At 38.9% G+C, this 27,145-nt stretch overlaps 1 protein-coding gene across 1 annotated transcript; it reads left to right on the top strand.

Annotated features, from left to right (window-relative positions):
* Positions 1-49: 49 nt before the first annotated feature.
* On the top strand, positions 50-26,938 carry rabep1 (rabaptin, RAB GTPase binding effector protein 1). Its single transcript, XM_083889054.1, has 18 exons — positions 50-96; positions 3,304-3,432; positions 3,514-3,717; positions 4,247-4,407; positions 6,178-6,297; positions 6,385-6,520; positions 7,196-7,374; positions 7,609-7,719; positions 10,899-11,360; positions 11,953-12,057; positions 12,248-12,364; positions 13,555-13,653; positions 14,760-14,900; positions 18,356-18,560; positions 20,330-20,385; positions 21,040-21,138; positions 21,925-22,041; positions 23,491-26,938. Exons 1-18 carry the CDS (start codon positions 51-53, stop codon positions 23,590-23,592), a joined length of 2,589 nt encoding a protein of 862 aa, XP_083745180.1. The 5' UTR covers position 50; the 3' UTR covers positions 23,593-26,938.
* The last annotated feature ends 207 nt before the right edge of the window (positions 26,939-27,145 follow it).

Below are 27,145 nucleotides of genomic sequence, written 5' to 3'. Positions count from 1 at the left end.
CTGCCCCGGTGACAGCAGCATCGAGCCCCCCCTCCCTCCCTCAGGAAACCATGGCCGAGCAGGCCTCGGGATCCGCTCTGTCCTCCAAACATGACGGTAAATGTCTCGTCTCTGTGCGGGGTTTGTGCAGGGGCTGCCGGGGGCGGGGGGAGACTGACAGCACCGAAGCCAGCGGCCTCTGCATCCCTGACAACATTAGCCTGTTAGCATCATCATCATCCAGGCGACGTGTCACTGACGCTGGCTGTCACTGGCTCTTACTGGACATTTAACACCGCATTAAGTCGCTGCTAAATCGGTGAATTTGAGTTCCCGAACAGTTGCGATTGTCAACACAGTCACGCGGACGTTGGCTTTCTGTTTACTAGCAGTGCTAATTAGCAGGTTAGCTCGTAGCTGGAGCTAGTTTTGACTAATGTGATGTTATAGATCGGCTCTGGCCTGGTCGGTCTTTAACACGGGTCATATGGGTCTTATCAGACCGTTACTCTCTGTGTGTGTGTGTGTGTGTGTGTGTGTGTGTGTGTGTGTGTGTGTGTGTGTGTGTGTGTTGTATGTATGTATGTGTGTGTGTGTGTGTGTGTGTCACACCAGCACATACACAAGCACACACACTCTCTGGGGCTGGACCACCTCCTTCAGGAGGCTGATCCTGCAGCAGGTCCCCTTTCTGGTCCCCAAACAGAGCATCGTCCTGGGTACCGCCTGGTAGCAGGTGCATTATTTGGAGAAAAGTCAAGAACCATAAAAATGGGCAGCCCCTGGCCAAGAGGAAAGGATTTAGGTTTGTTGCTGGAAGGTAGCTGATTCAATTCCCAAGGGCTGGGCTGTTCCTGAGCAAGGCATCTTATCCAGTCCAGCATTGCTCCCTGGGCGCAGATAAGTGCTCCCCACTGCTCCTGCGCCCGCCTTGTGTGTTAATAAGTAATAAGCTGTATGTAATGCATGTAATAAGCTTAAATGCAGAGCACAAATTCACCTATTGTTTTTTTTTTTATTCTATTCTAAAAAAAAACATACTGTATAGCTGTTATGGAGGTTTTAGTGGAAATCCTTCTCTGCAGTAAATGTTCTCACTGGCCGCTATATAACATCTCGTAAAACATGTCTAATCGGCCAATCGCATGGAAGCAACTGAATCATATAGTCACACCGACATAGTAAAGACGACCTATTGAACTTTAAACCAAACATCAGAAACGGGGGAAAATAACGTGATTTACTGACTTTGAATGTAAACATGGATGTTGGTCTGAATGTTGTCTGAACTGCTGGGATACTGGGAGGACAATGGCACATTGTTGTCGTTTTCGAGCTCTGAATGCCACATGACTGGGTTTGTTGACGCCGCCATGTTGGCAGGAAAAGGTCCTGCCAAAAAATTAACGCCACCACTGCTGTTTTTAAGCTTTCAGAATTCACGGCAGACTTTAAAGCAGAACGTTTTCAGTCTGGTCGCTTCTCTACAGAGCTCTCATACAGTTGTGTACATAATATGTACACAACTGTATGGATGGATGTTGACGGTGGTGTCGTTAAAATATTATTTTAACGACACCACCGTCAACATCCATCCATACGTCGTCTACCGCTTTATCCTCACTGTTGCTGGTCGGCATCCGTTGTGCATGCTTCTGTGTTTTTTTAATTCTTGCCACTCGGTCCGATGTTTACACCGTTTTAACGCCTTGATCTTACAGCCAGTACCTTGCTAGAGTTTGTGGGTGTGTCTCGTGCTGTGAATAGTTTGTGTTTCTTGCAGCAAAAATTTGTGAGACCTCCTGATTCTGAGGACTCTGGGTCGGCGGCGGGGTCCTCATCTTGCAAGGCGGGTTTTCTGCTAACAGACAGTAGGGGGCAGTGGAGACAGCCCCGAAGACATTTAACCATCACAATGACTTAAAAGCTGTTAAATTAGTAAAACGCTGCATAGTTCAGCTTTAAACAGGATGTTTTGTCCGTAAACTTAAACGTATTCAGTTTTAATTTCTGTCTTATATGGAACAAAAAAGAAACCTTTACAAAGAAGCAACTTTAATGTGTGTTATATCAGTGAGCTTCGTTGACCCTTGACCCATTTTGGACCCAACGGCAAGAAAGAGGCTTGAGATTATGCTCCACTTTCATCTGCAGCACAAATTAATTATGAATGGTTAATTATAGATTATGTTTATGAAAATGATAGTGACTCCCTTGTTTGGAGATGATTTCACCAACATCCCTGCTGCGTGAATTCTCCCGGGGACAAACGGAGGGTGATGATGTGTCGAGCTCATGTGTTGCTGCAGTTTCTGCTCCAGAGTCCGTGTTGTGCTGAGTCGCTCTGTAAATGTTTCCATGCTTCTGTCTTCATGGCGTGAGAGGCTCTTTGTTTTGTCTGCTGCCTTTTAAATAAGAAAGGAGAAAAAAAAAGGAATTAGGAAGTTGGTTGTTTTTTAGAGAATGTCGGAAAAACATGTGCCAGTTTCTTTACGACTTCTTTAGGACGTGAGATTGATCCAAAATAGAAAATAAACATATGCTTTTCCATCTGAAGATGAAGCATATGTTTGGGAATACTCAGAACTCCCTTGATATGCGTTTGCGTTTGTGAAAATGACATTGTAACACAGCCTGTTCTGTCATACTTCACTACTCATCATTAGAACTCGGCCAAGTTTAAAGCAGTCGTTTCCAACATGGGGATCTGTTTTGTGCATCATGATGCAACGCTGACTGAGAATGACACATTTCACTTCATGGGAATATCACTAATAAATAAAATGACTACTCTGAAGGGAAAAAAAGATTTTTAGACTTGAAAAATCAATCAATAAATATGTTTTCAGATTTTCCACTCAAATGTGGATATTTTCTGGATTCATTGCTGTATTTGACAAAGAAATCATCATCAAAACTTCTAATCATAAGACAAAACAAGACTTTTAATTAGAGAACATGGTCATTTCCAGGTTTGGGAAACACTGATTCTTGATTTATTCAGTTTCAATGATTTCTTTATCATATTGAGCAAAAGAAAAACCAAAACATAGGGTCACATAGGAAAATTATCCACTGATTAATCCATAATGAAAAAAGAGTCGAAAAACACGTCTAAACATTATTACTTTATGTTTGGGTCTGTAAAATACTTGAGATACCTTTTCTCTTGAGTCTTAAAAGTCTTTAATTATTGTTGGATCATTGATGACAAAGAAACAGTGGGCGAAAATCTTTTGTGATGCTGTAATCTGTGAATGAAATAGTAAATACTCTCTGTGTTTGTAACTGGAGTTAATAAGTGACTGTTTTGTGTTGATGCAGCGCTGCTCCAGCAGAGAGTGGCCGCTCTGGAGCAGGAGCGGGCCGAGTTCATCCGACTCAAGCAACAACTGGAGGCCGAGTTCAACCAGAAGCGAGCCAAGTTCAAAGACCTGTACATGTCCAAGGAAGGTATGGATACCTGGAGTTGTATTTACCATCTGTCAGTCTGTCACGTGCGTCGCCTCTGATTTGTCTTGTCGCTCTCTCCAGAGGAGCTGAAGAGGCAGACCGTGGCGCTGGACGGCGCCCAGGCCGAGCTGATCTCCATCCAGATGCAGCTGGCTCAAGCTCACTCCGAGATCGAGACCATCAAAGAGGTGGCCACCGTGTCGGAAAACACGAAGCAGGAGGCCATCGACCAGGTCCGCAGCCAGTGGCAGGAGGAGGTGGCGTCGCTGCAAGTCATCATGAAAGGTAAATATGCTGTGAAAACTTCTTTATAATGTCTTTATGTACGCTACCGTTCAAAAGTTTGTGGTCACCTATACAATTTTTGTTGTGTTTTCCATTAAAAGTCACACTTTTATTCATCAAAGAGTTGCAAAATTAATACATTATTTATTTATTTATTTATTTTTTTTAAATAATACCACCAGAGGAAGCTTGCGTACCACTGGTGGTACACGTACCTAAGATTGAGAACCTCATTATTGTTATTGAAAATACTGGGATATAATTGACATAAAATGTTTATTTGTAACAGTTAAAGCCCTAAATATATACTTATATACTTAAATAATTGCAGTGTGGACTTATATATATATATATATGTAGATTGGAGAGAGACAGACCATTGGTGTTGTTCAATAACTGGTTACTGAAGTTTATTTGTTGTCATTAATTTTATTAGATGGAGGCAAGTAGGAAATTATTATCAATTATCGTCCTGATTTTCTTCTAATATGGACTGTGTATATTAACTGTGCATTGTTTTACTTTACAGACACCGTGTGTGAATACGAGGTCCAGTTCCACCAGCGCTTGGAGCAGGAGCGAGCCCAGTGGAACCAGTACCGCGATGCGATGGAGCGGGAAGTGGGCGACCTGCGCCGCCTCCTCACCGAGGGCCAGGAGGAGGAGAACCTGGAGGACGAAATGAAAAAAGTAGGCCGAAACACATTCTTTCTGCAGGAATTTACCTGTGTGTGTGTGTGTGTGTGTGTGTGTGTGTGTGTGTGTGTGTGTGTGTGTGTGTGTGTGTGTGTGTGTGTGTGTGTGTGTGTGTGTGTGTGTGTGTGTGTGTGTGTGTGTGTGTGTGTGTGTGTGTGTGTGTGTGTGTGTGTGTGTGTGTGTGTGTGTGTGTGTGTGTGTGTGTGTGTGTGTGTGTGTGTGTGTGTGTGTGTGGGGGCGGGGGGTGGGAGTGTGTGGGGGTGTGTTTGTGTGTGTGTTTTTTGATTTGATTTGATTTGAATGTGAACACAATTCTCCACGTCTCACCTCTGGCAAATTCATTTTCCGCAGTTAAAAACCGTGGAGCTTTTTGTGTTGTGATATTTCTGCACTGATATGGAGTCTTAGATTTCTCTCTTTTTTTTTTAAAAAACCACAAATTTCACTTTCACGACGAATGCCAGAGAACGACTCGCAGTGTGAGCCAGACCCCAGAGCCAGCTGGACGGCTCCGTAGGCGTTGACCAATATTGAATTTTTGTCGTTCTCCTGTTGTCGTTGCTTTTCAGATACAGGCGACTAAAGACTCGCACTCATGTTGGACTCTTCTGCGTTTAACAATGTTTGACAACACTCTATAAAGTGGATGTAGATTACATATAGACTTTAAAGCAGATGATGTAAAGTCCCCAGACTCTTGCGTTTGTCTCATAAAAGTCCCACTGTTGTAGCAGCAGAGTGCCATTATCCTCTGTAATGAGGGTGTTGTAACGATTACGATTTTCCTTTTTCTCCTTCACATTTCATTGGCTCGCTCAAAAGTTGGCTCGGCTTAGCGAATATAAATTTAGAGCTTTTTTGGACTGCTTCTCTCTCTCTCTCTCTCTCTCTCTCTCTCTCTCTCTCTCTCTCTCTCTCTCTCTCTCTCTCTCTCTCTCTCTCTCTCTGTCTCTGTCAGCGCTGAGGCATCAGGACGCGAAGGACGATGGAGAAAATTATTCAATTTGACTGATTTAATGCTAATTTTTAACAATGTTTTCAGGCTTAACAACCAAACAAACGGCTCTGTTTGCTCTTAAAGACTTAAAGATGATGGAAGGGCTCGCTGTTTTCCACAAATCTTTATTTTATTGGATACATTTGATGAATTTTGTTTGATTAACAATGTTATTTTTGATAAAACTATATAAATACATTATGTACAAGACAATCTACTGAATGGAACAATGTAAAAAAAACTAAAAACTCAAAAACTAAGATTCAGTTTGTTGGATCAAAAGTATTTAAATCATTTACAGCAAGTTGAAAAAAGAGCGATATTATATATATATATATATAGATATATACATATCTATATATATATAGATGCATGGAATGATCATTAACAATTATTAAACATAGTAAATAATAACATAATTATGGCTGCAACAGTTAATCAGTTATTCATTCATTACTAAATCAATCAGTTTCAGTTTTCTCTGTTTTTTTAGCTTCTTATGTGACTATTGTTGACAAAGAAATCATTAAAACTGAACATTTTTGGTTTATAGACCAAGAAAATCCTCATTTTGCAACATTTTAGTGACCAAACAGCAAATAGATTAATCACAGCATACGGCATATATCCTCACGACATTGTCTCTGCTGATAACTGGTGGTTTCATTCCTTATCTCCTACCGTTTCTGGTCACACTCATCTCAGTCATAGCAGCAGGAAGCTCTTTCCACTCCATAAAATGTGTGACTTTTAAAACCCCATGAAAGGCCCAGGAGGATGCAGAGAAGCTGCGTTCAGTGGTGATGCCCATGGAGCAGGAAATCGCAGGCCTCAAAGCCAAACTGACCACAGCCGAGGAGCGCGTGAAAGAACTGGAGGCCTCCAAGGTCGGTTGCTCGTTCTCCACGGTTTTCTAAAAATAAAAGGATTGTTTTAGTCAGATTTGACGTGATTATAATCTTTCTGTGTCGCAGGTCAAAGAGCTCAATCACGTCCTGGAGGCGGAGAAGTCGTGTCGCACAGATCTGGAGATGTACGTGGCCGTGTTGAACACGCAGAAATCAGTGCTGCAGGAGGACGCCGAGAAACTACGGAAAGAACTCCACGAAGGTATGGAAATGGACTCTTCCTCCTCCTCTTACCCCTCCTTTTCTGAAACTACGTTGGTCCTCACATACCAGAAAGCATGTAAACACACTGCTGTAGAAACAGAGTTCATAAAAACACCATTCTTATGCTACAAAAACCCAACATTGTTTAATGTTTTAAAGTGATTATACATTTATACAGACATACAGTACTAATGGGTTTTATATTCAAATTCTGATGATAAACCCTCCTTAATATTACACACTGGACCTTTAAATCAAAGAATAAAGTCACAGGTTTTGTTTAAATTCATAAAATACTCAACTTTATCTGCAAAAATCTCACAATAATTCACATTTCTGAAGAAAAACGTAAAAAATATCACTTTTTTGAAATATATTTACATAAAAAATATTTTGATAATCGATGAATAGGTTTGAGTGTTTTTTATATAATAAAAACACATGATCTGATTTTTCAGCTTGTTAAATGTGAATGTTTTTTTTTTTAACAAAGAAACCGTTGAAACTGAATCATTTTGTTGTGTGTACATCATTTCCATGCTTGAGAAACACTGATAAACCCCCGGTAAACACATTTCTATGCAGTGTTATGTTGCTGTCTCTGGCACTAATACTACAATGCACTCCAGCCTTTGACCTTTGCCCTCTGCCCTCTTCCTCACCTCCGCCTCAGTCTGTCACAAGCTGGAGTTGGAGCGGCAGCAGCACAATCAGCTCAAACACACGTGGCAGCGAGCCAACGACCAGTTCCTGGAGTCCCAGCGCCTCCTCATGAGGGACATGCAGAGGATAGAGAGCGTGCTGTCGTCCGAACAGCTCCGCCAGGTGGAGGAGATGAAGAAGAAGGACCAGGTATGCACAGCCTCACAAGTCCACCTCTTCCAAGTCAATTGTTATCATAAAACACAAAAATAATGTAAAAGGCATGAGTACAACACTGTTGGAATTGTATATGTCATTAAAACAAGAGTTTGGGAAATACTCTTCTCTTAAATCCAAAACAAAATCATCATTTTCACGAGCTTCTTCTCGATTTTAGCCTTGTTTTTAATAATAATATAGCAAATATTTGGTTCTTCATCTCAGGAGGAGGACGAAAAAGAGAGACTGAGCCAAGTGAAAGAGCTGCACGAGGAAGACGGCGGAGACAACACCGAGCCGCTGGAGGACTTGTACCTCGGGCTGAGCGTGGACGAGGTAACGGCATCAATGCAACCCGATCCGTCCCTCAGAGAGAACAGAAGCAGCCCATTATCGTCTCGCCCTCATATAATATTCCCTTTGAGTAAATCGATCCTCAAACGGGCAACATGGCACCTTCACTTTTGTCCTTGGGAAGTGTGTGTGTTTTTCCGTCCCGAAATATACCGAGTCTTAGTCTTTTACTTATGGGAATTTGATGGTCTTTTCCCATTTTCCTGTAAGTCAAATTAGCTGGGATTTCATACAAATATATGCTAATAGTTATTATTTTTATTATTTTTTATTATATAGTATTCATTTATTTATTCATTTAAACTGTTACGCCTAACTTTTAAACATAAACAAAAACGTCTGTTGCATTTAAATCATCGTCAAATTGTACGTCTGTTGTACGCCATTCTCTCACTGCACACAGGAAGTGATTCTTTTCAGGCAACAGCAACTTTAAGGGGTGGGAATCACTAGAGATACTACAATACAATATTATCACGATATTTGTTTGACAATACGATATTATTCTGATATTGAGATATATATTAACGCACCAGCTTGCGAGAGTGAGCACTTGGCACCATCTAGTGGACTGAAACATCAAATTGTTTTGTTTTTTTTATGCTTATTGACAAAAAAGTTTCATGTTTATTTGTAGAAGAAAGCCATAAAATATCTAGATATTTCATGGTATCTGTATTTTTTTTTATCAACGGCACTGGCCGATTATTATTTATTAATTAGCCAATTATTACACATGAGACATTTTTATTCTCAGAAAACTGTTTCATGTTTCCAAGTCACAAAAACTTGATTTTCTAGTTTTTTTGATGACTTGTTTCATGTATTTAATATTTAGTTTCTACGTTACTTGGTTACATTACAGAAAATACAGTATAAAATTGCAGTGCGGACATGAATTAACGCTAAGATTAATCTTAATCCTCAACGTTATTTTATGCAGTGTTTGTCATCATTATATCCGCGAGAAATGCGCGCGGATATTATGGAATCGGTCTCGCGCGCCCGCGTCGTCCGCGTCCGCAGATTTTAGCTGTTAACGCGATAACTGGAAAGGCATTTGAGATTAAATTTTCTTATTTTTTTTATAGGTCACATACCCCCTGTAGATGATCCCTATTGATTTTGAGCTGTCTACCATTATTATTAATTAGTTAATTAATTAATTAATGATATAAAAAACATATTTTCGCCTGTATCTTCCAAAGTATTGCAGGTATTGGCTTCAAATTGTGCATGGGCATCACATACCACCTGAGAATTATCCCTATCTTTGTAGCTTTATTATTAATTAGCTAATTAATTAATTTATTATGCTAAAAACACATTTTCGGCTTTATCTTCCAGACTGATGGAGATATTGCCTTCAAATTTTGTACAAGGAGTACAATCATTATTACTTTGGCTATGATTGGTAATAGTTGCATAATAAGTTAACTGGTTAAGTTATTAGTGAAGACAGAAAAAATAGTTAAGGCATGTTTTCTTTATTATTGAGCTCATTTGGACACATTGAGGATATCATGGGTTTATTTAGCACGTGTTCATAATATTTATTACATTATAATATAAATGTATTAATTATCATATAAAAAATAGTTAAGCCTCCATTTCTTTATTAATGCATTGAATGGAAAGTTTGAACATATTGTATCATTTCATTATCATGAAATTTAATAAACATAGTGTATGCTTTTTCATGACATTTGGACACTTTGAAGATATGGCAGGTGTGGTTAGCATTTTAATATTCATAATATTTAACAAGGTATAATAGGTTAACTAGTTTTATTAAAAACTAGAGAGAAATTTATGAGTTCAGGTATTCTGTGTTCAATATCGAGTTTATATGGATCCTTTGAACATGTATAAAGTGTAGTCAGCATTATATCATAATATTTAACAGTTATTTTGTTGAATTTATTAATAATTAATTAAAACAGTTAGTGGCAGGTGCGAGTGCGTATACTTTGGGTATATTGGAAAGTTGAGGATTGGACAAGTAGATATACTCCTTGCTGTCGGCCCCTGACAGCGTAGGCTAGTTAAACAGTTATATTTCATTAGACAGGATGAATATATGGCCCTAATAAAAAATCTGTATTTTTCCTGTTTTCAGAAGAAACAAACTAAACACTGTTCCACTGCTTCTGCTCACAGAGTCCAAACAGAAACAAGTGACTCCCTGCAGCTTTAAATACATGTGTTTACCGACACCTTCTCAGTCTGAAACGCTGTTATTATTTCATGGTTTAAAGTCGCTGGGTTGATCCTCCCGCTCCAGGGACGTCACGTCACCTGATGCGTTTCCCCGGGCGACTGATAATCTGGCAGCAGGGAAATATGAAATGGGTTGATTTCTGGCACATCAGACGCTGGGTCCAGCTGTCTTCAGTTTGAGCTGTTCCACGGTACAACGTCCCACGTGACTCCTCGTCTGCAGAGCTGTTATAAACTGCAGCAGGCTGGTTTTAATATTAGACGAGTGTTTGTCCTCCTGTTGTTCTTCGCTGTGCTGCAGGACACGCAGCCATCTGCAGCTCCATATGTTCTTTATCATTTTTTTTCAATTACAGCGGGGAGAAATGCCGCCTTAAATATACTGCCTTTATTTTGACAGCATTGTTCGAATCCGAGTGAATGGGAAACATCAGCCGGACAAATCCATTTAGTGTGAGGGACGATTTGATTTACCTGGATTATTTTCATAATTGATTAGTTGATAAAACGAGTAATTGTTTGCTTTTCAAACCTCAGAATGATGTTTTCAAAAGTCCACAAACTGAAATGATTCAGTTTTAATGATTTCTTTGTTTTATGGAGCAAAGGAACAAAGAAAATATTCACATTTAAGAAGCTGAAACAATCAGAAATCTTGTTTTAATTGTTTGTTTTTTCAAGCCTCAGAATGATGTTTTCAAAAGCCTTATGTTGTCCACAAACCAAAATGATTAAGTCTTAATGAGTCCTTTGTTATATAAGGCAAAAAATAAAATTAGCTGATGATTGATTCAGTAATCGATTAGTAATGGATTCGAGTTGCAGCCCAACATTGATCCATATGGTGCAGAAGTTGCATCTGGGCCGATTAGAGTTGTGAGTCTACAAAACGTCAAGAACAACTAAATTCCTCATGTCTTTGTTTTGTCGTTCTTTGTCAGCCTCACGCCAACCACAGCTCCCACGGCTCGATGCACTCCTTAGACACTGACACGGTGGCTGGCGGCCTCATGGACCCGTACAAAGAGAACCTGAGGCGGGTTCAGTCCACGGACAGCCTCGGCTCCTCGCTGTCTGCCCAGCAGGGCCTCGGGGGCCAGAACCACAAAGCTAAGTCGGCCAGCCACTTGGACGAGTCGGACTTTGGGCCCTTGGTGGGGGCCGACTGCGGTGCGACGGACACTAGTTTTGGCGACACGTCGTCCGTCAGCTCCATTAAGCTGACGGCGAGCCACTTCCTGCTCACTAAGGACCAGGAGAAGGCCATCAAAGCCATGACGCCGGAGCAGGAGGAGACGGCGTCGCTGCTGTCCAGCATCTCGCACACCACCAATACCGCCTACTTACCGCCTGCTGGCTACAGACTGGTCAGCGACAGCGAGTGGAATCTGCTGCAGCAGGAGGTACGTCCTCAAAGATTTACACTGATTTTGACAGGGTTCCCAAGGGTCCTTGAAATCCTCGAAGATTTTTGAAAATAGCCCTATATAGACATGGGTCATTGAAAGTGCAAGAAATAAGTAAAGTTGATATATAACATTGCTTGATGAAGGTAGAGGAGTCATGTGGAGTGCAATAATTACCAGCGGTGTTGTGTCCACTGTCTCTCTCTCCGCCTGTTGATGTGCGATTCCATGCAGAACAATGAGAGAGTAAAGTTGAGCAAAGAGAGAGCAAATGACAACGTGATGCCTGGGAAATTAAAATTCCAAGATCTCTATCTCGCCAAAGAAAAGGACAAAGGCTGACTCACTTGTCAAAGTGGCTCTTGCAAGTCGGCACTTTCAGTCCTTGAATTTCAGGGATTTGGTCCTGGAAAGTCCTTGAAAGTCCTACAAGTTTGATTTGAAGCTCAATCAGTGGTTGTTGAACATTAGGTGTTAAGTCACAATTTTAACAGTTTTCCGTTCTTCAGTGGTTAAAATATTTCATGATCTAATTATTTTTTACATATGTTTATGATTAAATAATGTTTTCTTGTTTGCGTGTCACCAGGTGAAAAACGCTGGCAGGAAGCTCGGCCGACGTTGCGACATGTGCTCGAACTACGAGAAGCAACTGCAGGCTATCCAGGGTCAAGAGGCCGAGACACGAGATCAGGTTTGCTTTATTTCCAATTCATCATGCAAAACCCTTGTATTATTTGCAGGATGCAGCAATTCAGTAGAGCCTTTTTTATTAAAAACAGTATCAAACTCAATTGCTTTTTTTTTTTTTTGCTTGATGACCTTTAAAAAACCTTGCATATGCCACTAATTTAAGTATATTATATGTTGCTGCTGCCTTCCAGGTGAAGAAACTCCAGGTGATGCTACGTCAAGCTAACGATCAGCTGGAGAGGACGATGACAGAGAAACAGAGTCTGGAAGATTCGGTCAAGTCGGGCAACGAGGAAACGACTGCTAAGGTCTGAACACGATGAATGATTTTGATAAACAAAGTTGTTTTCTATTCAGCTCCATGTTCAGATGAGATTATGTGTTCATTTTCCTTTTTGCATTCCCCACAAAACCACAGAGGTTTTAAGGTCCAGTGTATAAGAATTACCGACTATCTAATGGGCTTAATCGCTCATCCATTCATTTCCTGTGTGTGTCTGGAAACTACTGTGGCCTTCACATGCTGAATAAGAATGCCTTTATTTTTCCTTTACATAGTTAGATTCCACTTGGAAATGGAAACATGATAAAGCAGCCTTCATAAAGCAGGACCCTTACCTTAAAGTACTGATAAAGGTTTATTGTGTGTTCCATATACATTCAAAGTGGGAATTCAGAGCCCTAAAAGTGCCTGAAATTAACAGAACCTGAAAATATTGGGGAAAGCTATTAAGAGATGGTCAATCCATGTTCAATACATAGATTTTGTGCACTTCGTTGTCTATTGTTGTGATAAATGAGAAATCCTGCACTTTTAACGCTTCACGGACCTTTTGTTTTCTTCAGTTTGACAGATATCGTGACGTATCGCTATAAGATTGTCTTGAAATATATTTAATTATCTCACAGTCGTTGTTCTGTGATATTATTGCTATCATACCACCCCTATTATTTTTTGTCCACCCGACTTACTATAAAACAAATAAAGACAGAAGTACAGAAATTATGAGTACAAATTCAGGCTACAAAAACCCCACACGTTTCATTTTAAAGCACTCAAACACTTGTAGAAGCATACTTATGCGTTATATATTCAATATCAATAAATCCACCTAAATATGACGCACTGGACCTTTAAACTCCCCATGAACTCAAAAAAACCATGACTGACAAAATAGAGATGTGTGCACCCCCCTTAACACGTTAAAGTGCATTAGCTCAGGTTGCAGTGCTTTGGGGGGTGGGGGGTGTCACACTGGTTCGCACACCTGTGTTGTTAAGGCTTCTGGTCCAAACTGATGTCCCCAATTCTCTTCAGATTTCTTTGCGAGCATGAGGGCAGGAGTTTCTTCCACATCGTATTCCAGCGTTCAGTCTATGGCACTGAGATTATTGCGGTTTATGCACGAGCATATGTTCACGCCACCATGTGACCATGCAAACTGTTTGAAAAGCCCTGAAGGCCTTCACTTGTCTTTTTCTCTTTACTGGGTTCTAGGTTTCCGCCCTCATTCAGAGAGTCCAGGAGTCTGAAGCCCTGCTCGGCACACTACAACAAGCCTTTAGTGACGCTAAGAGGAACACACAGGAACAGATGGTGAGCACCGTCTTCTTCCTCCTCGCTTCTCAACAGCTGTGTTGGTATCTCCGCTTCCTTCTGAGGTCACAGAAATGTTGCACTGGGAAGGATTTTGGAATTAAGTCCCTGAAAATAAGCATGTCAGGTTTTGTTGGTTTGATGACAGGCTTGAGCTCAGTGTTTTTTATTAATTTTTTTGATGTGCAGTTAATGTGAATTCAACTCATGGACACGCAGCCTGTGAGTGGTTGACTTTTCTGACCACAGGAATCTGTGGATACGATCCAGCTGTTGCAGTCAGGACTTGCTATTACTCGTTAAAAGTTTTGTGGTTGCTCTTTTGCCACAACAGAAATATAAACATTTGTATGTTGGTATATTTGTAAAAATGTCAAAGTCTCCATATTGATATCACAATTAGGGCTGGAACTGATGATTCATCTGTCGATGATTGATTAGTTGTTTGGTCCATAACGTGGAAACTATGATGAACCTCATTTATTTAGATTATTAAGTTATATGGAGCAAAAAAAGAAGAAATTGTTTATGTTTAAGAAGCTGAAAAGGACAAAGGGGTTATTAATATTAAAAATAATAATGATAATAATGATGGCATCAGGTCAGAGAGAAGACAAACTACGAGAGAAAAGAACAAGGTCAGTGTCATGTCATAACGTGATGTGCCACATGCTTTACACCTTTAAATAAATCCACAAACTTTTCCCTCACAGATTATTAAAATTACAGAGAAACAGGCAGAAGAGATTCGGGACAGACATTGACCTCATTGATAGCGCTGCTGCGAGCTATAGCAGCACACAAGCACTGATGCGAGTCGAAGGTCTTTGCGGACAAATATGTCCGCCGGAGCGATGAGACATTCCATTTGCTCGATGGTCTGAGGAAGCATGAGACTTAATGTCTGTCATGAGCTGAGTCATTGTGCTGCACTTGGCTAAATATTAGCTCTGCAGGGAGAACAGGCTGTCGTTGTGTGGCTCCAAGCGCAGACGCTGTGGCTGGTGAGTCACTGTGTTTGAAGTAGTGGTGGTGGAGGTGGTGGAAAAAAACACAAAAAAAACAGGGGAAAAGAAAAGTAACACAAGTGTGTGTGTTTGTCTCAGGTGGTGCTGGTGAAGTCGAGGGAGCAGGTGGCAGACGAACTGAGTCGACTACAGAGAGACAACGAGAGCCTGCAGGGGAAACACAGGCTGCACGTCGAGCTGCAGCAGCAAGAGGATTTCCTCATGCCCAACACTGTGCAAGTATGTGAGAAAACCCTGTGCACGATTCACCACTCTGTTAGCCCACATGCTAATGTGTCCCTGGGAAAAAGGGAAAAGACACGAATCCCCAAGCTGCTCCTGACTGCGTTTGACATAAAAAGATTTACCTGGTGCTTTTTTAAGTACCTGCTCTGAGCCGATACTAAAATGTGACGTCAACAGACTGCCACCCACTGATTGGTCAGAGAGTGTCGTCACCGGAAGAGTCATGAGCGTGACGTCCGACACAAGAATCAAGCTGAACAATGCCCAACAGATCAGTTAAAAAGACTTAATAATCCTGAAAACGTACGTTAATCCCCAACATTTAGCAAAGGAAATGTCTAAAATCTCAATATTTTATTATACACATACATATATTATACACGCCGAATCACAACCCGTTTGGTCGTATTTCAGTGCAGTGACTGTGTCTGATGGAGCATCGCCCAGACGCCAAAATCTCTCCTCTTGGATTATGTGAAATAATGAAATCTTGTTTTAAGTGGTCCTCTAAGACTAAAAAAAGCTTGATGTAAGTACAGACCATTCACATTAGTGAGAGGGCTGAGACTGTGATGGTAACAATTATAATAACACAAAGCTCTGGTCATTAAATTTAAGAGATGGTAATTAGGTTCGATGTGATTTGGTAGTGAAAGGAAGCAATAATAATAATCATAATACAGTTATGTCATAAAGTCAAGGTTAAGATAAGTAAGTGTGCAGTAAAAATGTGATAAAGTGTTATAAAATCATCTTCTGCCAGAGTGAAGTGGATAAATGTCGATCTGTGAGCAACATTTTACTTATTAATATTATCATTGATGTAATTTTAATCAAATTTGATGCTTGTGTGTCAATTATGTATTATAATAATAATAATATTCTCAAATGTCTCCTTTTGTCCACAAACCTAGGTTATATTGACTTTTAATTATTTTAATTTGCCATATGGAACAAAGAAAGCAGATAATATTCCCATTTAAGAAGCTGGAAAATCCGACAGCTTGTTTTATTCATTTGAATCCAATTGATTGATTATCAACATAGTTGATTATTGAATTAATTGTTGCCTTAGATAACATTGAATTTGGATTAAAAGCAAGTTTAAAAAGGTAAGACTTTACATTCTTGAGCTCATGGGCAAACAAATATGTAATTTTAATGCATGATATTTAACAATTGATACCAAATTTTAGTTATTTTATACCTTAACCATACAACACATAGATTTTTAATGGGATTATTTATTTACTCTTAATTATTTTCGTCTGAATGCACTAGCTGCTAAAGAAGTGATTACGGGTTAATTATTCATTCACGCCTCGAAGGCATTCTTTCTCGTATGAACTTAAATGCACTCTGGGAGTGATTCCTCCTTCTAAATATGCAAACATTCATTTCATACACGTCGACATCTGCAGAAACTCACACAAACAAAACTCACAGGCATCCATTAAATCTGGATTCAAAATGTTAACATTTCAGCTCTAGGGGAGAAGTGACCTGAAGTAAATGTAATGTGTGACGCTCTGAAACACTTTAGAAAACACAGCTGATCCATGTTTGCAGAGATACGATGACCTCATCATTTCTGCTTCTTATTTCCTTACATCTGAGTACAACATAGCATGTTGAAATCTGCTGTCAAAAGGAAAATGATTGATGTTAATTTTTGATGTCAAGGTCAATTATGCACTGATTGATTCTTCATATGAAATCAAATGGATTCCCTGGGTTTTGCTCTGAGTCACAGCATCAGCAGCCACGTCGCCGCTCGTGCTTAAATGAAACCGACACTAAATTATAGAGTGAAATGAATCCCTGCAGTGCAGATGTTAATGAACTGTGTTAATGCCTCTGTGAGCCATTCAGCCGGCTTCTCTTCTGCTCATTTTGAGGGGTGGAAAAAACACTGTGAATTTTTTTTTTAACAAATGAATTCCCCCTCCTCTCTGTTCAGGAGGTTTCCCTCTAACACACACACACACACTCCCCCACACACACACACACACACACACACACACACTGTGACTCACGTTGCAGTGTAACAGTGCAGAAAGAAGAGTGGAGGTGTAGTACAGTGATGACGAGCCGGTGATATTTGGAGCGTGTTGGCGGCTCAAGCAGCTGCTCACACTTTTCAAACTGTATGAGGAAAATAATTCATCCCATAGAATAAAATATAATAATGAATATTTATTTGCCATTAAACCACAACAAAATGTTGCTTTGAAATTAGTAGAGCTGCAACTGAAGATTGTTAAAGATGTTAATTGTTGTGTCCCAAACCTCGATATGCCAATTTTTCGGTTTGAATGATTACTTTGTCAAATGGAGCAATGAAACCAGAAAATATTCATGTTTAAGAAGCTGAAAAAACCCTCTAAAACGATTAAAGATTAATTTAATAATCGATTAATAGCATAATAATTGCAGCTCTAGAAATCAGATACTTGCAGTTGGTGTATCACTATGAAATATAAATATATATATACACTGAATATTTAAGTTAAGGCAGAACATTTTTGCCTTCATTGATCAATAAATCATGATTTCCTTTCAAGTTAATGTCCCTTTAATTTAATGGGCTACACTTTACGTACGGTAAAACCATATTATTTCTACATTTGGCACCGTTTAATAGCTCGGTAAGACGGGGGAAAAAAGGTACATGTTATTAAGAAATAAAAGCATGATAGAGAAATATGTATTTGTTTCATTATTTTTGATATTATCAGAGCGAAAATATTATATAAAATATTACTTTCATGTATTATAACACAATTCAGTGCAATGTTTCTCAAACTTTCCGTATTGTAACCCACTTTTTTCTCAGGATCGGAAACAACCCTGTCCCAAATCACAATATAAATTACAACAAGAACACATTTCTACATGATGTTGCAACTAATTTAAAGCCTTAAAACCTAATATAATTTCAACTGGGAAATGCATAATGTCCAAAAGATGTTATAACTTCATTAAAACTTAATTTTATGAAAGTTATTTAAACATATGCATATAAATCTTAACTAAAATGAGAATCACTGTATCTCATAAACTCAGTTCCCTGATACATTTAAAGGTGCATTATGTAACAATGTGGCCAAAAACGGTTACTACACTCAAAATCAAAATAGCAATCATACCAAAACATAATTTCAGTACATAAACAAACTTTCCGGTGCGGAAAATATATTTTTTTTTATGCAAATATTATTATTTTTTTTACTAGTTTTGTTGGTGAGTTCAGTTTGTTATATGAATATTATTCCTGGTCCTCTGTGACATATTAGGAGGATTTTATGGCCAGATGCTTTAGATTTATTACATAATGCACCTTTAAATAGAAACTGGTTCTAAACCTAGAATTGTGTGTTTTTGTGGACCTGTAATGCCTTCCAGAGACCAGCAGGTCTGTAATGTAATGTTGTTGTTTCCCTGTGCAGGAGCTGCAGGGACTGGTGCTGCGGCTGCGCGACGTCACGGTGGCGCTGCGGACGTCGGCCGACCACATGGAGGAGAAGCTGAAGGCGGAGATTCTGTTCCTGAAGGAGCAGATCCAGGCCGAGCAGTGTCTGAAGGAGAACCTGGAGGACACACTGCAGCTGGAGATCGAGGGCTGCAAGGAGGAGATAGGTGAGATACTGATCCGTCTGTGGAGGTTCATCATGCTTTTTATTTTCCTGCACATCATTTTACATTCTCCTCTGTTTCTGCTTCTTTTATTTCCTCTCCACTGATCACTGTCACATTCAGACATCTTGGAAGGTATGATGATCGTTTGAGTTGTCGCTAACTGCTTTCATGTGCGTACGTGCTAACGATGCACAGTAGCTACAAGTAGACTAATAACTGTAGTGAGCTTAGAGCCTCGTAGCTCTTTTCCTGAGCTGTGCACTAATGGATAAATCACCTTTTACTGTATGTTTTCATGTGTTTTCAGGTGTGTTTTTAGCCGTGTTTTCACATGTCTTCAGGCGAGCACTGTGTTCTCATCGGCACTTAATTATGTAAATGAAAGAGAGACACACTCAAATCTAATCATGTCAACATGAGTCATAAATGAGTTCAAACTTAACATCCTCATAGGTATATAGAGTGTATATAGTTTTGGTAATTGGAGATTCTTGCCATTATCGCCCACCTCTAACTGAAACACAAGGACATTAGTAGCATATTCATATTCGGGAATATTCACGTTATTCCTTTCCCTTGTGATAAATGCGTGGTTCGCGGTCCTGACCTCCGACACGCCCTGTCAAGAGGAAGCGACACTAATCCCAGAGAGTGATTGTGTCATTTCACATGTGAGAGCATGAACTTGGATAGAAAGGTCACAGAGTCTGACCGGTCATAGAAAAATGTATTTCACAACATGTAGACTGATGCCAGTCACTGAAAAAAAAAAAAATATTAGCCACGTTACAGCTGAAAATGTCAGAAAATTTTGAAAATAATCCCTTAACCTCGAAATGATGAAGTATTTAGTTTTATTGATTTGCTTGGAATATATTCACATTAAAATAGCTGAAATATTGTGTTAAATATTTTAAAATAAACACGATAACTGATAAATCTACTTTTTTTTCCATTGTGGGCTACTGTCAAGACTCTTTACAATTTAATTTCTGTCAAATTAATTAAAATGACATGTAAATTTCATCCTTCCTGTAATGGACAGTTATTATAGTTATTATTAAAAACGTGTTTTATTTACGATGTAGCACCATGAATGCTGATTTGGGTCACGTTTGTTAAATCTCCAGCGTGTGTTTTTCTTTGTTTCCTTAGGCGATGCTTGTCCTGTCAGAGATTACAGAGTCGAGATCAAAGAGAAAATTCCAGATTTCAATAAGGGATTTGTTTTTGATTCCCTGTGGGCAGCTTAGTAAATTATTATTATGTGTGTGTGTGTGTGTGTGTGTGTGTGTGTGTGTGTATTGAGTTCACTTGCACCAGAAGTTAACACGCGTTCATCTGTAAACTAACATTCTTGATTTTTGGTTTCATACAAACAGCCAAGTATCATCATTGCATTTTATACTTATGAATAATGAATGAATTGATGTTATATCAGTATTCTCTGGATAAAAGTGTGTCACTTTATGGGTGAAAAGGGGGATGTTGTTTTGAAAATGCATCATTGATGATGACTCAAGTTCTCAGTGTGTTTCAGTGCTGCTTTCAGGTTTTCACACTTTCTTACTCACTCACTCACACACTCACACAAACAAACGGCAAAGCAGCTTCACTAAAATGTGCAGCGTTGATCCATTATTCATAGAAGATGATGGTCAAGGTGTCTGGTTACTGTTCCACTGGGAGGTTTGTGAGGTTTCTAGAGTGTTGTATCCCTGACGCTCTAATAATAATGATGATGATGATGATGATGATGATGATGTTTCTTCTTCCTCTCGCAGCTTCTTTCTCCAGTTTGAAGACGGAGCTGGAGAGAATAAAAACTGAGAAGGAACAGGTACACGCCCTTTCATTTTAACATGACAACATATTTACATTCAGAGGAAGCAACTCAAATATGATAAGACCATTTTATTTGAGCTTGGTTTTCAAATGTAATATTATTTGTGTGTTTTATTGTGTTTTTTGAGTCACTTTGGCATTAATCCATTAAATCATCAAATTTACAAATTGTTTCACCTAATATATAATCAATACACAAGGACAACAACAAACCAATTGTCAATCTAACAAAATCTGCCACAATAGAGTTTGTTTTGGCTCATGATCAATATGATTTAAACAATATTCTATTTCCATTTCTTACAATTAAAATATGAATTCAAAATCTATTCTTCAAATGTAAATAATCAGTCTGATTATTTACATTAATCTTTGTCTGTTTAATATCACTTCCATAAATGGTCAAATACAGACAATGTGAGTCAATCTCATGAGAGAAACTGTTTTTTTTCTATATTTTTATAGAATAATACATCATAGGTCAGGTTATTAGTGCTCGTAACGATCCACAGAGAATAATCACCAATAATTTGTTTGTTTGTTAGTTTTGTTTCGTCTGGTTCACTTCACATTGTGACCGAAATAGAATCACGGATTAAACAAGAGCAGTTGCCCTTGGTTTAACCTTGTTTGTCTGTTTGTTTTGTAGTTGCAGCGCAGTTTAGCGGAGAAGACGGAGACGCTGGAGAATATCCAGGGAATGAGGATCCGCCTGGAGCAGCAGCTGAAAGAGCTCAACACTGCAAAGGTCTGTTTGACACACACACACACATGCACTTACTGTCACTGTACAACACAGCTCTCTGTAACACACAGCATCAACACAACACCATGTTTATGATACAGCTTACATAGCGTCATGTGTGCACCAGAGTTTACTGTCGTTGCTTAAATCCACAGAGGTCGAGCAGAAACATTATCTTCAACTTTTCTGAGAAACTTTACCCTCATTCTACTCCAGAAAACATTTACATGCTGCAGTAAAAACATGTCAAAAAAGCAAGATATTTAAGTTAATACACGAAGGATTCTGTGGACATTTAAGGGGAAACTTAACTTCCAATCATCGTGCCCCTCAGGTCGTCAAGTAAAATCAGTTTTTTGTGTCATTGTGTGTCTCAAAATACTATAAGACTTTATTTTAAGTTGTGTTTCCCTTAAGTTTCCCCTTAGCGATACTTGAGCCCAAGCTGTTCCAGTAATATCTGCTGACTCATTCTGGAAAAACCTGAAAAAACACAGCTCACATGGTGAATTTTATTCTATTTAATGGGTGTTTTTGAATGAAAAAGACTCCTTTTCAGAGATTAACCACGGTGAAAGTAAGAGCTTGTGTTTGCTCGTTCTAAAATCCAGAAACACTAAATACTTGAGAAGTGTTCACACGATTCAGTCCACATCCTTTTAAATTATTCAGCAGACAAGTCCCACTTAAATATTTCATTATAGCTCTTCTGAAAGGCCTCTTTATCACAGTTTAACGGCGGGAGGCTCCGTTCAGCCTTTCTAATCAAATCAATGTCCTGTACGGCAGAGTGCACTGGAGAGTCAGGTCCTGGACGAGCGGGACAAGGCTCAGCGGCTGCAGACGGAGCTGGACGTCAGCGAACAGGTCCAGAAGGACTTTGTCAAACTTTCTCAGACTCTTCAGGTAAGAAGACGTTGGAATACAGTGGCGTACAGAGGTCGAGCAAAGAGGTGTATGCACCACGGTTTGAGAACCAGGGCACGAGGGGAGCAGACTCAAAAACGGCAAGCCTGTTCCTGTTTTGAGTCTGTTTATCTGCTCCTACTTGACACTTAAACCTGATTGCTCTGTATTGTTGAGCCTGTCTGTCAGTCAATATTGACACATTGGTTAGAACAAGTGCCAGTCAGATTACCTGGGTAAATAAAGGGGAAATAAATGTCAAGTGTAACGTGGAAAGGATCTTGGATCTTGGTCAAACACTTTTTCAAAGCCATGGGGCTTTTTTTTATCATTATCGAATTAAATGTATTATTATTATTACTGTTGTTAAATAGCAACAGAACGCAGATGTAACTTTGCAGTCGCTACTCACTACCAGAGATTTCCTCCTCCACAAAGAGATGATTTCCTGTGAGGTCTGTGTGATTCTTTCTTCAAAACAGACTCGGTTTCTTTCTTTCTTTCCAAAATCCTGATAGTAATGGCATTGTGGGGCAGGTTTCAGCTGATCGTCTGAGACTTTGCTAGAATAATAATTATGACGACGACTTTATTCTCCTAATATGACGACTTTATTCTCGATAGAGTTTGGCCCTAATACTCTGTCGTAATTCCCTCTCCTTCTTTAGTAATTTTAGATAAAGTGTCAGAGGTTTTTGTGTGTGTTTACATCCAGGTTTAGACACGTTTTTAGGATAATAAAGCTCACTGAAGGTGTTTATGCCGTTACAGCGTTTGAGGAGGACTTATCTGGTGCCTTATCGAGCCATATTTTAGACACAGCGAAAGAAAATCCTGTCTTTTGTATTTTAGGAGGATTTTAGGACCATCTCCTTATTTGCTTTAAGATGTTGACTAAATATCTAATTTATGATGGTTATTTTACCATCATTATTCTCATTTTCATTCAAAAAACGTATATTTAAAATGATTACTGTGTGATATTTGTGCAGATCTGTGAGAAACAAAGATGTTCCCTTCAGTCTTTAGAATAAGATGTGTATCGATCAAGAGAATCATTCATCTAAAATTATACATTGACACACATTTCACCTCCTGGGATTAGAAAACTGCAGTCGGCTGGAGTGCGATTTCGATGAATCGTCAACTATTTTGATCATCAATTAATCTTTGAACCTTTTTCATGATCAAAACAAGATTTCTGATTATTTTAGCTTCTTAAATGTGAATATTTACTTAGCTTCTTTGCTCCACATAAAGAAATCATTAAAAGTCATTTTGGTTTGTGGACAAAACATTGAAGACATTCGAGAACATCGTCATTTCCACATTTTCTGATAGTTTATGGACCAAACGATTAATAATGGAGAAAATAAGCGACAGATTAATCGATGAATGGTTAGTTGTGCGGTTTCAGTAACACTGCTGATGTGTCCGTGTTGCCTTCAGGTACAGTTGGAGCGAATACGACAGGCGGACTCCTTGGATCGCATCAAAGGAATCCTCAACGACACCAACTTGACTGACATCAACCAGCTTCCAGATACATGATGATGATGACGATGACGCCACTGAGCGAAAACTGCCTTCAGTTTCAGTCCCCTCTTTTTTCTCAATCACTGGCCCAATAACATTATCGATCTTCTCCTCCTGAGGACAGATGCGCGGCTCAAGGAGCTCATGACCTTCTGTGTACATTGTAAGTCATGGAACACACCACGGACAGGGACACCATGAAGAAGAACACTACTTAACAACGAAAAACAAACTGTAAATAACTAAATGTGTGACTGTGTGGATGGAGGGGAGTGGACGTCCGTCTTTCTGTCTGTGTCTTATTTCTACTGTAGATACGACTCTCTGTGTTTAGGCTCAACCAAAAAAAAAGGCTTTGTCGTCGTCTGAAGCACTTTTCATCTGCAACTCTCCAGGTAAATAGAAAACAAAACATGACATTTTCTCTCCTCCTCCTCCTCTCGCGGCGGTTGATAATTGCTTCCCTGTTTTTCCCCTCCTCCTTTTGCATTTTCCTCTTCTTTCTTGGTCATTTCACCCCTCGATTACAAAAACGCACCCATGAAGGATGGAAAATACTTGCACATAACTTAACGAGGATTAAAAACATAACCCAAAAGGAGCAATACCCTCAATTTCTCTCACGTCCTCTACGTTATCTGTGTTTTGTTCTTTTTGATCTCTCTTTTTAAAGCTGCACAAATACAGTTGTGGGTTTCACCTGTCAACAAAACACTAGTTACGCCTGTAGATTTAAGGTGAAAGTTGCACTCAGTGACGCCATCTTTTCGGCTGACTTCCTGTTACAATAGGGGTTTCCTGTTTAGCTTTTTTCGCTGCCCAATCCTAATCCTAATCCAATCTACGACACCAACCGGTCACTGTGAGTGAGATAAATCACGTTCTTGATCAAGGTTGAATAAGAAAGAACAGATTGCGTTGTTAAACCGCAACCAAAAATGGTGGGAATGTCCCATCTCTACGTTTATATTGTGTACAAACACTGACAAACTGCAACGCAGCATTTATACTTTAAATAAACGTCCCTGAGGTCAAGGGTCGAGGTTAGGTGATCCCATATTTGAGATCATTCTCATGTACATGTTTGGTGAGGAGGCGGGGCTTTTAATCTGCCTCACTTCATGATGGCCTCTTTGTGGTTTTTCTGGCTCCTGTTTGGATTAAATTGACCTTTAAAAGATTCTTCTTCTTTTTTTTTTTTTTTAAACTACTGAGGAAGGGGTCTGGGGTCGCTGTGTACTGAGCTGTGGATTTTTCAGATTGAGAGGAAAATAATCTATAACTCATGTTTTTAAAAAAACAAACCCTGCATTGAATGAATTGTCCATGTTTTTGTTGAACATGTCGAGTGTGTGAGTCTGCTGCGCTCGCCCCGTGAGCTCTGAATAAAGTTGGTGACTCATTTTTGAATGGTGCTGGACTCATCTGGCTGCAAATGTGGCTTTAATGGAGGAAAAGGAAAGAGAAAGCCAATGAATTTTTGTCCTGCGGTGAACTTCTTCCTGGAGTTTGTGAAGGGGATTTTCTCTGAATTGGACATTTCTGTTTGTTTGTTTGTTTGTTTACGTGCATGTATTCCATCTGCTTGTGTCGCTTATGTCTGAAACTGTAGATATGTGGAGTTGATATTTATGACTGAGTCGTGCAAGTGTGTGCTATGACAGAGTGGGAATGTGCGGGCGAGCGAGCCTGACTTGCACTGAGAGAACACTGTACGTGTTTTTTTTTGAGTCGCGCGTGCTAACGGGTTAGTGTTTTGCCGGTGGTGAATTGAGAGTCTTTGACCGTGTGATTCCTGCACATTATTTCCTCCCGACAGCGTCATTGCATTGACTTGGTGTGTTTTCAGTTGTCTCTTTAATTTAATTTAACGTTTTGTCCCATGTTAACACTTTACATTACAGTGCAGTAAAAGGGAAGTGCTAATATTATGGTAAAAACATCTTATTTTTGTATACTTATCACCAAACAAATAAAAAGAAGGGTTCAAACATCAAAAAATAAATAATTCAATCAATAAATTATCCAAGCATTTTAAGCACATTTCACTGCAGTTTTCCCCAAATGTTTCCACTTTTTTTAAAAGATACTCAACTGTCTTGACCCAAATCACATGATGATAATTTACTAATTTACAGCCAAATCTCTAACAATTAATATCATTTTGAGCTGGTAATTACATTATTTCAGTTAGAGATCTTTGTTTGATTCATTAAAAGTTAATTTTATGCATGTTATTTAAGATTTATAGACATAAATCTTGGGGGGAAATCTTCAAATTTGTTTGGGGAACCCCAAAAAATTTGTTTTTGGGACAAAATTCTCCCAGTTATTAAATATGTTAAATAAAACAACACAAGTGTCCTTCTAATGTTACTCCGGCAACCAGTGCTGTTCAATTAATCATTTTCAGATTTTTCAGATTTGTTTATTTTTTAGGATTTTATTCTAAATGTGTAGAAAATGTATATCTAAGGTCTCATAATGATTCATCTAGTTTGGAATCTATATTGTGATAAAATGACAATATACATAAAGTACATCCAAAATTACATGTCATTGCGGTAAAATCAAAAAGGTTTGACTCTTTAACACCCTTAAAGTTATTTTAAATATCATAAGTAGGTCATGTGGTTTAATATAATGTTTTTTTCCTGAATATAAATATTTTAACTGATACAGACACAAACAATGGTGGCTTCTCGGCATTTAGACTCAATAACAATGTCAAAAATGTGTGCAGGACATTAAAAAGAAGGACAAATTTCATGTTTTTAATTTGGATATTATCAAATTCAGTCTTAATGTATTCATGTGAAGGTATAACACACTAAAAGTTATTATTACCAAGCTATTATCTGGATATTACTGTGATAACAACACACTATTACCAAGCTGGGAATTGCATTATTAATAAGTCTGTTATCATATCACCTCCCTATTACGACATTATTTGTTATTGCACTATAATGTAAAGTCGTCGCCGCAGACATTTTAAAACTCACTGTTTTCAAACTCAAGAGTAGAATTTTTATCCACTAATTTAAAGTCTAAAGATTCACGCGTTCACATCGGTGTGAAAGTGTGACGGACTCAAAACACAAACTCGCTTTTTATTGGGGAAAAAAACAAAACAAAATAAATCACGTGAACTAATAATAAAGCACATTCAAAGCTCCGATCTCCTCGTGCGACCTGAATGTTTCTGTTTTTTTGACGTGTGCAAAAATGATGTGCATCTCTTTTGTAAAAGTGTTTACTGAACTTACTCACTGCAGGCTCGACATCGTGTCTATACAGGAATTTACACAGCCTCAAAAATCTTCTATTATGTTGTAATATGCAGTCAGTCCTTGCATCATACACACTGACAATAAATTACTGAAACGAAACAACAAACACTTGTTTCCTTTTCTAACCCCCTTTATGCAAACTATTTGAAAAAATGTGATTTACTAATGTCCAGATTTTTACCTTTTACATAAAAGCTTGTTTTAATTAAATGTAGATCATTTTATTTGATGAAAAACAAAGCCCATTAAATCACTTCATCAGCTGCATGTGCAGG

This window comes from Microchirus variegatus (assembly GCF_963457635.1).
Source record: "Microchirus variegatus genome assembly, chromosome: 5".
Lineage (NCBI taxonomy): Eukaryota > Metazoa > Chordata > Actinopteri > Pleuronectiformes > Soleidae > Microchirus > Microchirus variegatus.
This window is presented reverse-complemented; position numbering and strand designations above follow the sequence as displayed.